Genomic DNA, 17,019 nt, shown 5'->3' on the forward strand with positions numbered 1-17,019 from the left:
GCAAAGTAATTCACTTTTAAAAAGTATTTAACTAGATTCAGTAAAAGTGTCAGCCAAAATGTTGTGATAGCTTTAAATAGATGCTTATGGGAATGATACAAAATGCAGTAAAATTCAAAGTCACATTCTTATTCCTAAAATACCATCTTTTCTTCTGCTTCATGTTTACTTACATCCCAAGGAGGTGTCAGACACATTCCAACCCATCAGAAGCCACTCTTACAAAGACAAATATAAAATATCATGTCTATCATGTAATTTCCTTTTTTTTTTTTTTTTTTTTTCCAATACAGCTATAACTGGTTTCCTTCACTGATAGAAATAATTTAAATTAGAAAAGAAAATGCTAATTGGGAGTAAATTAGTATCAAATCCCAGGGTCTGTACGAGTACTATCAGGGTTATCAAAATGACTGTGTCAAAGAAGAAATGTAATATATGCAGGTATTCAGACTACACGTCATGACCGCATATGTAACACACAAAAATATTTACCAAACCAGTTCAGACAGATCCAGATGTTATTCTCAGGAAATGTCAGGGAATCTTTAGTTCCAGTCTTTGTCCCATTTAAACATGCCCTTCCAGGACAGATTATCCACTGCTTGTTTAACATAGCAGGACACAAGACAGCACAGATTTCTGTGTGTCTAATTTTAATTCATAACAGAAGTCCTCATGCAGAATGTGAATGTTGATAATGCAGTGATAGGGCTTATTTTCTAAAAACCAGGTCCCATTAAGTGCCACTGCAAGCATAACATCTGTAAATGTTCTGCTTCTCTAGAGAAATAGCTATTTGGAGAAAAGCTGTCTCTGCTTGAAACAGCACAATGTTAACAACAATTCCACTCTGTGAGAGAGGAAGTCAGGTGAGAGAGGATGTCTGAACTTCTGTGTCCCTTAGATTGCACTTGAAAAATGATCCGCAACCTCCAGACTGATAAATGACAACCTCAAGCTTGTGCTACCCATTTTTCTAGGATTACGTACTGGTCTCACTTATATGGTTGCTTTCCTCAAGTTTTTGGGAGCTTTTGTGAAATTCCTTGGAGTTTAAGCCTATTTATTCATACTGAGGGGAATGCAGAAGATGAGAAGCATTACTCCCTAATGCACTTAAAGCTGAGATCTAGCAGCCGCTCAGTTCCAACCATATCACTGACTCAGTGTGTGGGATTGGGACAGTTCGCTGCCTCCTGGTCCCCATCCTGTTCCCTGTGCAGGAAGATTCAAGTGGCTGGATAGAGATTCACTGAAGCCATGTATACTTCTTCACCAAGAAATGTCATTAGAAGTGTAAAGATAGAATCATAGAATCAACTAGGTTGGAAAAGATCTTTAAGAAGTGTAGAGAACTGTATAAATCTACAGCTGTATCTATAAAAGAAAAGTCATCAGACTGGTGAAATATAGAGATAAAGGCAGTCATTCTCCTTCCACAGGGCTAAATATTAAAGCAGTAAAACTGATAGCAATTTCTGCAGTGTGCAAGTGTATTTTCTGAAGGTTGATCATTCAACTAAATTAGGATTTTATTAAATATAAAATTAAAATAATCTAATTCTTCTGGAAGAGCAAAAGGATGTGTTTTGATATGAACAGAATCATTTAAGCTGCAAGATCTAGAAAAGCAGACAAAAGGTTACCTTTGAAATAAGGATGATAGCCTTAATTCAATTAGAAAATAATTGCCACTGTCAACTTCTTGTCAGTCTCTTAGGTTTTCTCCACTGACCCTGAATGTTTCTTCATCTTCCCATCCATGAAACTAACAAGATTTAGGGAAAACCACTTTGCTTCTGTCAGTTCATGCCTGGTTCAAGTTGCATTTCTCACAGTGGTAAATTCCTGCATACCTTCCTCTTGTTCAGGCTTTTCCTGCACTACTCCTCACTGACTTCAGTGAGACCCTGATCAGCATGGAGCTGCAAGATAATAATCTAGGACCAAAAGGTGCAAAAGTTATATGAACACTAGCGGTTATATCAGGACAGCTGGATTAACTATTCAACTATGGTGAGCTGCTAGAGCTTAATGAAGAAATTAATGGATCTAATTCAATGCTGGAAGGAGGGAAGAGGATATTTAGAGAAAACAGCACAAAAGCTTTTGTGAACCTCCTAGCAGAAACAAAAGGGGAAGCAATTGCAGACAATGACTTACTTCCAGGCTCCAGGCCACAGTGACACTGCTGCTCTGCATTGTCAGCCTAAACAAGCAGAGAGTTATTTAACTCTCACTGTAGTAACCTGAAAAGCAAAGGTATTAACAGCAGTGGACCCAAAATCAGGCCCAGGGCATATTCCATAAATACTTACCGGAAGTGTTTGTAACTTGAATCTGGACAAATATATGTCCTTAAATATTGAATTCAGCTAAAGCATTGCTTGCATAATTCCAGAAAGGATATACTTCCAAACATCCCGGACAATAAGAAAACACGTAGGGAATGTACAACAGTGGACAATCCACAGATCAGTTAAAAAAAAAAAAAATAAAATCTACAAGTGAATGAACAGCCTGTCTCTCACACACCCCGAGAATTCAGGTCTCAAAATCTGCTACTTAAGATTCAGAGAGTCTAATCATTGTCACTTGTAACAAAAGAAATAGTTTGTTATTTCCATCATAACAAAAAAAAAACACTTCTCTGGCGCTTTCACCTCCTACCTCACTTTATTGTGAGACAAAACTGTTCAAACTATGATTAAGTTTAAAGACAGTCTGTAAGATGAATAAGCAAGTTACACTTTGGCTTACACACAGGAAAAATAAATGAGACATCCTTACAAACCCAAAAGACAAAGTATCTTTAACTACCTTCTAGACCAAAAGCCAGCCTAGCCACAACCTTATCAAGGCTTAGAAACTTTCTGTCATCATTCAACCCATTGAGGGGGGAGAGGAGCCACTTCGCTGCCACTAAACATTAATAATTTTGTCCAAAGTATCTGCGGCAGACAGATTCATTTCCTACTGGCTCCATCTAGGCTTGGTAGCCTTACACTTCACTGGTGAGCACTACAGTATGACAAATGTAAGCACAGTGAGAAGACTGGAAGATAATATTCCTGTGAGCAGCTCTGCTATTTAAAAAACTTCCATGATAAACTCAGGCATTACTTTTACAGTTTGACAGTGTATTTCATGAAACCCAAAAGACATTTCTCTGCAGATATTCTCTATTTTCTAACATAAAACAAAGCTTAGGCAATACTCTGCATGCTACTAAGTGCTTATTATCAGATGACCAAAAGGGGTGTTGCCAAATATTTTATTTAGGTTTGCCTGGGTTAGAGGTAATTTGTATATAATAATTATAGTACCTTCACAAATAAAAATTAATTAAAAAATCCTCAGCAAAAATATCAAGTGCCAGACATCTTTAAGACTTCAGGAACATAAAATTCTAAAACTCCTTCTTTGAAAACTCTTCCAGATTCTTTGATCCAGTTACTAAAATATTGACATGATTTTTTTGCTAAAGAGTTTCTTTTTAGCAAAAAAAAAAAAAAAGTGATGACATAGATATGATTCAGTAACTGACTGCAAAGACTTTATGCAGATAAGAAGCACATTGTGATGTACCCAGCCCCATCAAACTGACCGATGAAACTGACTTCTGCCTACCAACAAAGAGAATATGTATTAGACTATCTTGATACCCCTGCCAGCTACTTGCATGCTTACTTCAAGGACCACAAAGCAGACAATGGCTGCCCAAAAGAAGCAGTGATTAATCATACTTTGGCTCAGAGAACCAAGGAGAAATTAAATTAAATTAAATTTAAATGTTTTAATCTGGCCACTTAACAGAGAGACTAACCTGTAGCAGGACCCTGAATAAGATCCCTATTCCGTCAACAGTGTAGAGTACACTCTGGGGAATACATTTCAGATTTTCTTCAGTATGCATCATGTCAAGTGGGCCTAAAATAAGGTTTCAAGGCCAACTGAAATTGAGGCCTACTGAAATGAAAATGAGGTTTTCCCACTGCAGTCTTACTGTAATCCATAACACACTTAAAAATACTCTGAAGGAATTTCAATTCAGAAGTATTCAGTTTCACTCAGCTCTATCTGGCAATCATATTCTTGATGATCTAGGGATTCCACTCTTAGCTGTGCAGAGATACACAGATGCGCATAAATACAAAAAATGGTAGTTTGTTGAAGCATGTTTTAAAAATTATAACTTCAACATTAAAGAAAATTTCAACTCAAAAATATAATGATGTAAAGAATTAAACTGTTAAGTGTTGCTATGATTCAAACAAACTATGAATGTGCATATGCCCACTTAAATGCATTACTTGATTTCTGCCATTGAAGAATTCATATTTGTTTCTTGTCACAGTGATCAGTATTTCAGGCTATACCCGGCTACCTTCAGGCAAGATGGAAATCACTTTCATACTGACTTTGCATATGAAACTTGAGTTTGCTGTAAGAAAAGATAGTCATCACCTTCCATTGTTTTTTTGGAACTGAAGCCAGCTCTCAAAGAAGCTGTCTGCGTTTTGGGCTATTTGGTTAGGAAATTCAACAGGAAATGATAAGGGAAAGGAACAAGACTGGAGGTGAAGTAAAACTGGTAACATAATCAGCAAGCAAAAGAATGGAAACTTGTGAGTGAACAGAAATGTGGAACTACGTTTGCTGTAAAACATTTTTAAGCATCAGATGAGGTAAAAGAAGGGAAAAATGCAGTATGCAAAAAAGAAAGAAAAAAGTCTCAGTGAACAGACTATGTGGAGAAGATGACTACCATAAAGAGGATATGGAGACATACCCTGGATAGCTGAATTGCTACATTGGGTATACTGGGGCTACTATTTTGTATAATTTATAGCCACAAGATTGGCAGTAAGCGAAGATGGGAACTGAGTGAATAAAAGAGATCATTGGGGGGAAAAAAAAAAAAAAAAAGGAAAAGAAAAAAAAAGTAATAGCCAGCTGGAGAGCCACAGAATTAGCGATCTCCAGTGCAGTGCAGTGCAGTGCAGTGCAGTGCAGTGCAGTGCAGGAGGTGGGAAAATGAGAAGCTTCCAACTTTGCTGCATAAGGTGGAAACAATCATATTAAATGTTGCCCATACATAATCATGTAATGACTGAAAATGACTGTAGACACTGTGAGGCTCTTCCCAAAATGTGAAACAAAACTCCCTGATATTAGACTATCCCTGTACTCATACCATAAAACATGCACACAGCCATGTACTTACACTTAATGGATGTTGCCATTATTATGCCAACTCCATGCCCTGGGTGAGCAAACTCTCAGTAACCAAAGAATCTAATATCTTCGGTAGTTTAGGACCAGTCTGGGTTACTGGTAGATTTTAAGTCTTTGTGAGCATTGCAAACTTTTGGGAACTAATATTTTAATGACAAACGCTGCTCATTTGTAAAAACATTGTAATATTTTATTGTACCTCAAGTGCCAGTGATGACTTTGCCTGGGAATAAAAACATCCCAAGTATACAAAATGTAGCACCTCTTGTCGAAAAATGGGGCTAAAATATTTAGTGGTATCATATTTTTCACCAGTGTGCAAATATCTATTGAGTATGTGGGGCTGATTTTTATCATAGGAAAATGTCATTCTTTTTTCAAGAAATGATTAACAGGAAAGAGTTAAAATAACTGAAAAGATCACTGTATGTCACACCCAGTCTGACATTACAGCCATGAGAACAGCCTGCAAAATTCATGATATGACTGGTATTTATCTCCTTTTATTCACACCACACATATTAGGATGCAACGTAACATACCAGCATAATACAACACCATCACTAAGTAAATAAAGACTGCTGAAAAGCCCTTTTGCTGTTTATGTGGGGCATTCTGGAATTTGGCCTCATGCAAGTCACAAAAAATGGGAAAGATAACAGATTTCTAATTAAGTTTCTACTAGATTTTTCACTCTTTTCAAGTTTACTATTTGTATGCACCAGTTGGCTTAGAGTTGGAATTGCAAAGGGAAATATTTGTTCCTGCCTTACAAAACACAGTATTACTTAGAAATGTCAAACTGTGGTATTTAAAAGAATTTTCACCAAAACCCAGACCAAGAAACTTATCTCCAAATGCTTTTAGTTTTTACAAACTTTTCCTTCAAAAGCAATGCTAAAAATTAAAGTCATGTCTCTCCTCCCTGAACCAAGAAATGATGCTGTTTTCACTGAAAAAAGGACTAGTTGCTGAAAGTGCACAAGGAAGAAAAAATAAAAGTACCAAAATGTCGAGCAACTTCCCTCAGCTGGACAGCAAATTGTCTCTTTGTGAGGCATTGCCTCAAAGGACTGTTTCTAGCTTCTCAATCTTTGGTGTGTTTAGGTCTCTTTTAAGTAGATTCTCCAATGCCTTTAACAGTATTTTCTGACCAGAAAGCTAATTTATTTAAGTTACATCTTTTAAATACTCCCAAAACCTTTTAATTATTCAACTAAAAATCGTGTGAGCTGCATTCTGTGTTGAAATGTCATTATAACTTAGTTGTAAAACCAAGCTTATCAGCATGCAACTCAGTTGATTAGAGAACAATAAAGACATTGAGATTAAAGTTCCCAAGTCAGAAAATGCATCTTTCCATACCCACTTACGAACATAACACTTGGAGCTTTCACCTGGCATTACAACAATATGCCAAGCAAAATGTGACTCCAGTAAACATACTCCACATGTTCATCGTTTCCCTCCCATGTTACCACTCCATACACATTTTTCTACTCTTTCCTTCCATCTCCACATTTCTTTGCAAGTGCACACTCCCATGTCCCCAGATTTCTCACTCTCAAGTCTGACTCACTGGTTCCTATTATAAGCGTTAACAAAATATCCCTTAAATTACTCTAAGAGGACATTGCTTGTGCTATGGGATTTAATGCCCTCCTCTGCAAGCAGAAGTGGCAGCTTACCAATACACTTCTCACTGTGCAATGTACAGATATCCAATGCCAGACTTTAAATTGCTCAACAGCAAGTTTTAAATCATTCTGCCGAGGAGTCTGTAGGGAGACATACCAGTCTTTTTTGCAGAGGGAGATCAATGAGCTGTGGAGACATGCTGGCCAGGAATCTCCCTTTCATCTAGATATACACAGTGTGACACACCAGGTGCCAGCTTAACTGCTATTCTTATGGGAATGGGCAACTTCTATATTTGAGAGACGAGTGCATTTTTTTGAGTTTATAGATTATTTTGAATGTGTCAAAGATTTATCGTGGGAGTTAAAGGGTCGAAAAAGTCAGCCAAAAGAAATTCTCAAGCTTAGTATGATGCAAAGATATCAGGGACTTGATCCTGTTTATGAACTCTCCTCTGCTGGCATTCTTGACAGTCTTTGTTCAGCAACATGATTCTTCATAAAGGCAAGGGCCAAACTGAGCTTATGAGCAGTATATGCCTTATGTACACACTTAGAGAGCACTTCTATCTTTTTCTCTTTTTCTCCCTTTTTCTTTTCCCCTGTCCCTTCCAAAATACAACTTTCTTTCCCCTTTTTAGGTGTGTCTTTGCAGGGTTGCAAGCCTTTTGGAACAGCAAACAATCTGAAAGAAATGGAAACATGTCCAGAGCTGGAGAGGACAAAGTCAATACCTCACTTGTACCCAGAGAAAGGAAAGGTGGAGCTATGGCCCTACAGACATGTTTCTGTCTTATTATTGATCTGTTGCTAGTAAGATCTGAACTGGTATCTAAGGTCTAATGATATAGATATTAACTTTTGACGGCAATAGAATGTTTCCTTAAAACACAGAATTTCTTAAAGGATTGCTTTTTGTTACTACAATGAGCCAGAGTATTTCATGGCCATAAAGAAAATGTGAAGTTGCAGTCCTAAAGATGGATCATTGCTGTCCACACCAATATGATATTTCCTGATAAATAACTGTATTTTTAGCTACCAAGGATTCGCAAATTCCATATTTGATTGACATGCCCAGCAGTTGCTCCTTTTCCTCCCCTTCTCTCACGCCCTTTTTTTTTACATTGATCATAACTTTTCAAGACTTCCCTCTGTAGGGTTATGTTACATGTTGCCTCATCAGCTTTTTTATCTTTAAATTCCTAAGACAGGCTATCTTTTCCTATTTCCTAGGAAAAGAGTAGTGTCAGCACAACAGTTCTGTAGACCTCTGCTGAATATCAAGAAGAATTAAAATACATCTCGCTTTCACATAATTGCTAGACTGGAATAGTGCATGTAACATTGGATAGCTTTACCTCCAAAATATAAAGAAACTGCGGTGGGGTTGAGTTAAAGACAGAGATTAATGAGAAAAGAGTTAATATATTTATGTTAGTTTGTATGAGAGAGAAAGAAAAGGCATTTGAAGACTGGTGGGGTGATTCCCTGAGTTTTCCTAAGGTGATGCTTTCGCATATACTGCAGCTGTGGATTACCTGACAGTACGTATTCAGAGAGCAACATGCATCTCAAGGTATGCAGCAACTGAAATACATGTGTAGATAACGAGGATGCTGAACATGAAGCTTGCAAGATTCAAAATAACACTTCTTTTTTCAAACAGCATTGAAAAAGTATGAGGGGAAATATGTCAGCTCTTCTTGGCTTCCTTGTTGACCACATGGAAAGTGCAAGCTATACTGATAGATGCCTTTGAAGAGTTTTTAAAGAATGAATGTAAAGCATAGACTATGTATGATGCATTAAATATATAATGTAAGGAAAATGCTAACAGCAACTTTTTAAAACTTTTTAAAACTTGGAACATGTCCTGTTAAGTTTGGTTAGGATTTTTTAAGTGAAAATTTTCACTTAAAAGGCTATGTCTTTATGGTAGACACAGCATCAGAAATTTCAACCTCCACAAATTATTTTTGAGAACTTTATAAATAACCCACATAACAATTCCTATTGGAATGCTTCAGTTAGCCTCGACTCCAGCATGACCACAAAAAAATAGTGCTGTTCAGAAAACCTTTTGGCAGACCTATGCTTTCACTGTAATTTTCAGGTGCATTTTTCTTTTTATTGCTACTGTATTTAACAGTTTATCACGGATAATTTTCTCTACAGCTGGTATTTTCCAGTTCTGCTTTATTTCAAGTGAGAGAACTGAGTGAACGCAGTAAAAAACTTCAGAAAAATTAATTTGTTTTTAACCTTGCACCATTTCTCTTCTTTTTTTTTTTTTTTCCTCTCCTCTTCTTGTAAGGAAATTCGAAGACTGACACTTCAATGTTTATCTGTAGCATATAAATGCCTGGCAAACCAATGTACAAGTTGAAATGCCAAGTGAAAAGTGTTTAAAGTAAGAACTGGCTGACTGCTTTCTTTAAAACATATACTTTTAATCTATCAGTAACAAAAAGTAGTACCACCTTAGGAAATACCATCTATGAAAAGCCTTTGGGTAAATTACTGTAAAAGAGTGTGACTCATATTTGCAGAGACTAAATGAGGAACAGCCTCTCTTAACAGTCCATATGGAAACTGGGATATAAAATATTTTAGAATCATTGCCTATAGCATAAGAGTTTATTAAAATAAACATTAAGGTGGAGGGGCAAAAGGCAAAAAAACCCCACCAAAACCAACCAGGGGTAAGAAACCAAGATGATCAAATTAAGAAAAAAAAAAAAAAAAAGTTATACATTTAATAAATACTTATAGTAATTAAAACATGCTTCATGAGGCATGAATTCATGAGGTAAAGGATTTACCAAAGGTGGCATATACCGCAATACTTTAAAATGAAGTTTCACTGTATGTCACTTGATTTTGCCACCAATGGAAAACTAGAGTTACTTCGATCATTAATATTCTAGCCTGCTTTTCAAATTTAGCAGCATAAAAACTTTCAAGAACATCAACTAAAGAGGAAAACCTAGTTTCATGAAGCAATAATTTTTATTTTGGTGGAAATAGGCAGATCCCATATTTCCGACACCTACAGATCTATTGATCTAGGCTGAGATTTTGAAAACCATCTCATTGTACATTCTTACACCTTTGAGTACCACTTATATTTCTATCAAGTTTTTTCTCCTTTGACTTCTCAGTATTTCACATTATAGCATCTTGTCTTTTATTAAGAAAAGTGGAAATGTAAAATCAAGAAAAAAAGCCTGAAGGACAACTTCAGATTTTAGGTCGAACTTTGACTGAAGGCAAAATATGCTCCACTGCAGGCCCTTTTTCGCTGTCTTTTCCCTTCCCTGTCACATCCTGCATCTAGAGGCATTTTGTAAGTTATACATGCTCTATACTATTCAGGCTAAAAACACCCTTGCCCTAGAAGGGCTCAGCTGGCAGACACTTTTTTCCTCTGCTGCTTCAGCATATCCTCTAAGCATACACATACACTGAACTAAAACAACATTAGATGATTGTATCACAGTCCCATTCTTTTAAGCTTTAGATGTATAAGAAAAATAGGAGGAAAAGGATTTGTGCCTTTTCTAGTTAATGTATTTTAAAGAAAAATATTTCGCAGTGAGAACCCTCTGACGGATCTTTGTTGATCTGTTTTTAGAAAAATAGCCTACTATTTTGAAATGAAAGGACATTTTTCTTAAATATTGTTCTATAAAAAATAGATTAAATTAACCTGTATTAAGTTAGCAGCTAAATCCCTGCATAGGAAACCAAAGATAGTATTTAACTGTCAACCCAATTCCAAAGAGATATACTTTATTACGTACAATTAAATCAGTCAGTGAAATTAAATAGATCCCTGAAGAACTGCTGTACTGTGTTAGCATTTGCAGCACACTCTTGCAACAGGAGCAAAATGCAGTTTTCTTGACTGTAAGACTGCTTGTTCCAAAATGTACCCACTTATGCAAAATACATATAGTATACATGATATTGATCACATAGGTATCTAGGGCAAGCTTTCCATAAACTCCTAAACAAGTAATCTCATGCCTGTGCCAAATACATAGGGTGAGTATTCTTGAAAGAGAGGCCTGGTTTTGTCAGATAGCAATCATTTAATGAACATAAAGCTTTGATCCTGTTAATGTTAAGGTTCAGAAGTAGCTTCATTATCTGTATCCCAAGGTCACTCCAGTTGCTAACAGATGTAGGATTATATAACAGTGCTTACAGTTTTCATGGTTGCATTTGTTTAATTTGTCCTTTTACGACATCTATTACTTTTTTAACAACTGATTAATTCTTGGCATGACTTTTATAAACAAGGGCAACCACAATGCAATATCTGCATGCAGATGAAAGCAAACTTCATAGCTCTTCTAATACATGGACCAGACACTATAGCTAATTTTTCAAAACTACTGTGTCATTTCTTTGTGCCATATATACCATACATGCTCATGTCCATGGGCTGCTATTTGCAATATGGTTCAGTCTCAGTCTTTTCTTAACACAGGGTCAGTTGGCTTTATTCCTTCTTTATTCCTGCTTCTCTTCCCCTTTCCCTAGCTTCGCTAGACAGAAGTTTACTATATGTCATGCCTTGATGCCTTGACTTGTTTTCACTGAATATGCTAATGGTAAATCTTTAATCAACTTTCAGGCCTGAAAGAAGCTTCCCATGCCTTGAATTCATAGTGGTACAGTGGTTACATGCTCTGCTGAAAACACAGTTCCAGTAACAGTCTCAAAAAAATTTAGCATAAATTCATATTAATATCCCATTCAAGAATCATGACAACTGGGTGGGGTGTGTGATGGAATCTGTTAAAACAAAAAACAAAACCAAAAAACCCTCCAAAAAGCATTCGATAAGTTGTGTGCTAACAAAATAAGGCTGACTGGTTTCTGTGCAATTGCTCTCAATAACATTATCTGAGAAAAGCCTTTGAACAAACAAACAAACGTACCTTTCTTGAAGAATAAGTTTGTTTTCCTTCTTCCAGAAGTCTTTGAAGTCAGAACTGAATTCGTGCCAAATACTGAAGAAAGAATGTGGGGAAACCTCTTTCTCTCCCATTTTTGTTTTCATACAGAAATAGGCTGCAGTTTCCAAAAAGCTGTCAAAAAAAGCAAAACCGACAAATGTTTCAGTACCCGCTGATGCAAACATTATTTTTTTCTTACTTAACACCCACATAATACTTAATTATTCTTGGTAGCAGATCTAAAAGAACATAACAACAGAACGGTTCTGAGCTCTTCATGTACAGATACACAATGTCAGATGATTCTCCAGCAAAGTTGGGGTCTAGCATCCATCATAGGTTCTGGTTTTAACCAAAGTATTTTTCATTTCAAAAGCTAAAATGAATGCACTGTCCACAGCCCTGCAAATCCGGATATCCACACCTGCCCTTATATTGCTTTTCTGTTGTGTTTAAAGCTGTTTTCAAACCACAGAGTCAAAGGACTGTAAATAAAGTTCTTCAGGTTCTGTTAGATCTGTAACATAGCACAATAGGGTAGATGGCTTAGGCTGAAGCTTACACAGAAACGGTAAACCTCAAACCTGCTGTGCACTGAACAAGAAATGATGCCACAGAAAACTGGGCCAGGAGCAACTGTGCTAGAAAACAGGTGCCCGTCATGACTCTACCAGAATGAACTGACAACACCTTTTCAGCACAGCAAAAGTAAAATAATATATTGAACACAATAGCTACATCACAAACAAGAACTGATGCTGAAACACAAAGGTCATATTTCCAACATTGAGTGAGGACTGTGACTGCAACTGAATTTTACAGATTTCCAAGTTTGAATCGTTTCTGGTTTATTTCAAGTATTAAAATACGTAGGAATGTTACAGGAAGCTGTGGAAGAATTGTTTCAAAAATTAATTGCTTAATTAACTATTATTCCATTTTGATTTCTGACTTAATGTTTTGTAAATACTGGAGCTTTTAAGAACATTTTTCTCATGTGAAGCTCAACATGGAAGCCTCTGAAGAATTGTTTATTTTATAAAAATTTCTATGGAAAGGTGTCTCTTGAAATATGATTGTAGATGCCTTGCTCACTGATCTATTACTACTTGTTGAATCCAATGATAATTTTCTATGAAATACACATCACAACTTTGATCACTTTAATTATAGGAAATTAAATGCAACTCCAGTAAAATGAAAATGTTATTTTAGTCACAGAAGTTGTATCTTCATTCATGGACTTTTCTAACTGAAGATAGACTGTTTTGATAATTGTTGTAATTTGAAGTGTTTAATGGTGACAATAATATACAAAGATTCAACCATTCAGAAGGGTTAATCTCACAAAGCCTCTGTGAAACTCTTTGTCTTAAATACTAAATACTCCAGTTGTTCTCCCCAACATGAAAACTAAACGTTTACATCAGTTATCCTATTTCTGAATAAAAAAAGCCTACAGCTTAAAAACAGGAGTTTACCAACCAAATTCTACACACTTTTCCCTCTTAATTTGTAATTCATTTTTCCATCTGCTGAAGCAAAATTAAGCTGTAAAGCAACAAAGACGTAGGACAGAAAAATATAAAAGACAAAAAAGATTGTCATTTTTAACCCATTGTATTGATACTCAAATGCCACCTTACCTGAGCATACCATTCCTTCAGCTCTGTCAGCCTACCATGACATGCTGTTCTGTAAGTCAGCACTTAGTTATTAAATAGAATAAAAAAATAATATCCCTGACACCCATCAGTGATCTGCACTGTATTTTGAACTTTTTACCTACTTCAACATATTTTGAACTTTTCCAAGACTGCAAATATATCAGGGAGATCTTTTGGTTTTCTTCCCAGCCTCTTCCCCCAGACTTACAGCTCTAGAATTGGTTAGTGGGGCATTTTAGAATCATAGAATAGTTCAGGTTGGAAGGGACCTTCAGGTCATCTAGTCCAACCCTCCATCAATGAGCAGGGACATCTTCAACTAGATCAGGCTGCTCAGAACTACATCCAGCCTGGCCCTGAATGTGTCCAGGGATGGCACACGCACCAGCTCTCTGGGCAAACTGTTCCAGTATTTTACCACCCTCATTCTGAGTTATATAAAAGGTGCATTTGATTTTTCAGAATAAACTTGTAGCATTTTTGAAGGAACATGAAGAAATCTGGATGCATCAGCTGAGTCAATGGCTTATTTTTAAGGAAGCTCTTTGAATGAAGGCCACTAATGATTCACAGAACATAGATCAGAAATTAAAATAAGAAGCCTTGTTCTGAGAAATGTGTCTTCAAACCATTCTGCAATTGACAATAAAGTGAAAAGAAATTGACAGTGAATGGCTGTCCTAAGCAATGCTTTTAAATTTGAGGTAATGAGCTAGAATTCCCTTACAGAAAAACATCACAAGAAACAGGAAGTCAAGACAAAATGAAATTCATACTATACAGAAAAACAGCAGTAACCTTTTTTTACAGACACAAAGGCTTCTATTACCCTTCAGTTATTCCAACTATCCTATGGGAGCAGAAGGAGATAGCCAAAGTTTTTTTTCTAGTGACTGAAAACCTCCCTGAGGACCACTTTAAGAACCAGTACAACCTTACAAATGTATACAGATGTGTCTAAGAGCTATAACTTAATTTCCAGGTTTATAGACAGAACAGAAATGCTCATCCAGATTCCTTGCTTCCCTGGCAGTTACTCTGGGAGGTAAGGGAAATAAGCTGTTTGTGAAATGTAAAACAGCAGCAGCGTAGCAGGTTGTCATTGTTAATACATCACACCTTTCTAATGCTCAGTAACAATGCACAAGACATCAGCTGCAATATAGTAAGACTTGAGGGCACAATTCTCCATGAATCAAATATTTTTTCTAAATATGCAGATCAAACAGCCAAGACAGTTACTAAATTTCTTTCCAGCCGGAGAGGTCCACCCTTATTTAGCAGTTAAGTCTCTTAGAGTACATTTAGAAGACATATGGAAACCTGCTTGCTATACATTTGATGCTGTCATTTTTGTAGTAAAAAGACAAAGTGGCATAATTCGCATATGAAAGACAAAACAAATAAAGTGAATCCAAATGCATCAAATAATAAAACATGCACAGCAATATTATCCTCTATGTTATCACACTTTCTAAAGATCTGATTTGAAAATGCTTACATATGTCAAACTAGACATAGCTCAAAGTTGATTCCAGGAGGGGATACACATTTTAAATACAAAGAGAAATTTAGATGACATTGCCATAACCCCAAGACTGCATATCATCCTTTCATACTTCAGCCAGGCAGCAAATACCTCTTCTCTGGTGCTTTAAAGTGGGGCAGCCCATTCAAATTTTTCTGTTGATCCTTCGTCAGATTTTTAAACAAAACATCTGTAAATACCATTAATACTGCTCCTGACTATATCTGCAGGCACACAGACATTTTGAAGCAAGTAAGGGACTAGAGTTCAGAAAGCTTGTGTTCCTATATCCAAATTAATTTCTGCATCATACAACCTTGGGAAATTCATCTGACCTCTCCAGATTTAATTTCACCTATCTGCAAAATCAAACATTTATTACAAACAGGAATTGCAAAGCTCATTTAGTGTCCATTTCTCAAGTGAGAAGGTTTTTACTTTTCCATACTCATAGCAAATAAAGGACTGTGCATTGGAGAAGAGAGAGCAGTCATGGAAGAGGGAAGGAATTGCATGTAAGTTATTTTCAGGGATTAAAAGAGGTAAAGGATGTCACTGGCTTCGCTTCAAACAGCCTGACTTTGCAAGCATGATTCTAAGCAGTGATGTTTACACCACTGTCTCATCCTGGTATGTCAAACCCCAGAATTCTTTGAAAGATTTCAGACTGGGTTTCATATCCTTCATGCTGGCCCTGAAAGAGAATTAAATGACATTAACTCTCTCAAAACAATGGAAGAGATGCTCATCCCTAATAAGTAAGAAAAGAAATAAGATCAAGAAAGATGTTTAGCTTCTTTTCTCCTTTCTCATCTTCTAATTTTCTTGGTTCAAGTGTTTATTTAATTCAGAAAAATCACTTCAAACTGAGATGAGTGAACTCACAGCTTACTCAAATGTGGAAATTTGGTGAATGAATCATTGGACTCTTCTGTGTGCTCTCTTGTGTACAACTACGAGACTATGTAAATGATTTTTCTATCTAGAGGGAAGGAAGGAATGGATACACTAACAGCCAAACCAAATTTAGTCATACAAGAAAGAAAGATGACATGCACATTGCAAATGGCTCACTGACAGCATTTCTAGCTAAGGGATCTGATCCATTAGGAATATTTTAAGAGCAGCTATGGATTATTCAGGTTTTTTCCATTCCATTCTGAAGCCAGTTAGAAAGCAGTTGCAGACAATGATTCAGATTCAAGTCTGCTGCATGCAATGCATTAGTCAGTTTATAAATATGTATATGTGTTTGTACATATGCATGTATGTATGTGAATGTATGCAGTAAGTCAAGAAAAGGAGAAAGGAGATAGAGCAGCTGGCAACTACAAAAATAATTCTCCTGCTAAAAAAAACCCCAAAACAAACCCCAATCAACCCCCCCCAGAATGCATTAAGGAGATAAATCAACAATAGTAAACAATGGACAGCAGTAGTTTCATCTCAGCATCATTGGCTGTGTCCAAACAAATAGCAAAGTAACTATAGGATCAGGCATGCCCTGACTGACCTCAGAAATGTGGAACACATGCACAAACACACTCATCTGGTTTCCCCATACAGCAAACTATATCACCTGGAAGAGTAAAGATTTGTTTCAATGTGAATTTAAAAGCAGAAAAAATATTTCTATTATTTTGCAAGAAAAATTCTGTACTGTTTAACGGATAACATATTTTTGGTTGAAGTTCAAAATTGGATATTCTTCACTACTTTGGTTTGGCTTTATAAATTCTAAGCATTTTTTATGTACATTTGAGATTAAGATCAGGTAGTGCTGGTGGTGGTACTGTGTTAGTTTTGTGAAGCAGCTGTGTTTCAGAAGCAGTTCTGAGTCAGGAAGGAGCCACTAAAGTATATTTTTGTTTGATTAATGTCACATATAAAATTTAGAACTAAGCATAGTCTAGCAAAAAAAAAGAAGTAGAAAGGGGAGAAAAGACTATATGTGCCTCTTACTATTTTAAATCTGA

General features: G+C 36.3%; 1 protein-coding gene across 1 annotated transcript in view; it reads right to left on the reverse strand.

Moving 5' to 3' along the window:
* The window catches only part of FMN2 (formin 2), a gene marked incomplete at both ends in the record, with an annotated part of 160,041 nt that overhangs the window by 3,805 nt on the left and 139,217 nt on the right, over positions 1-17,019 (reverse strand). Inside the window, one exon of the mRNA XM_080615867.1 lies at positions 11,831-11,980. Within this exon, the coding sequence (XP_080471993.1) occupies positions 11,831-11,980 (150 nt within the window). The remainder of the gene's footprint in view (positions 1-11,830; positions 11,981-17,019) is intronic.

Source organism: Psittacula echo (assembly GCF_963264785.1).
Source record: "Psittacula echo genome assembly, chromosome: 4".
NCBI lineage: Eukaryota > Metazoa > Chordata > Aves > Psittaciformes > Psittacidae > Psittacula > Psittacula echo.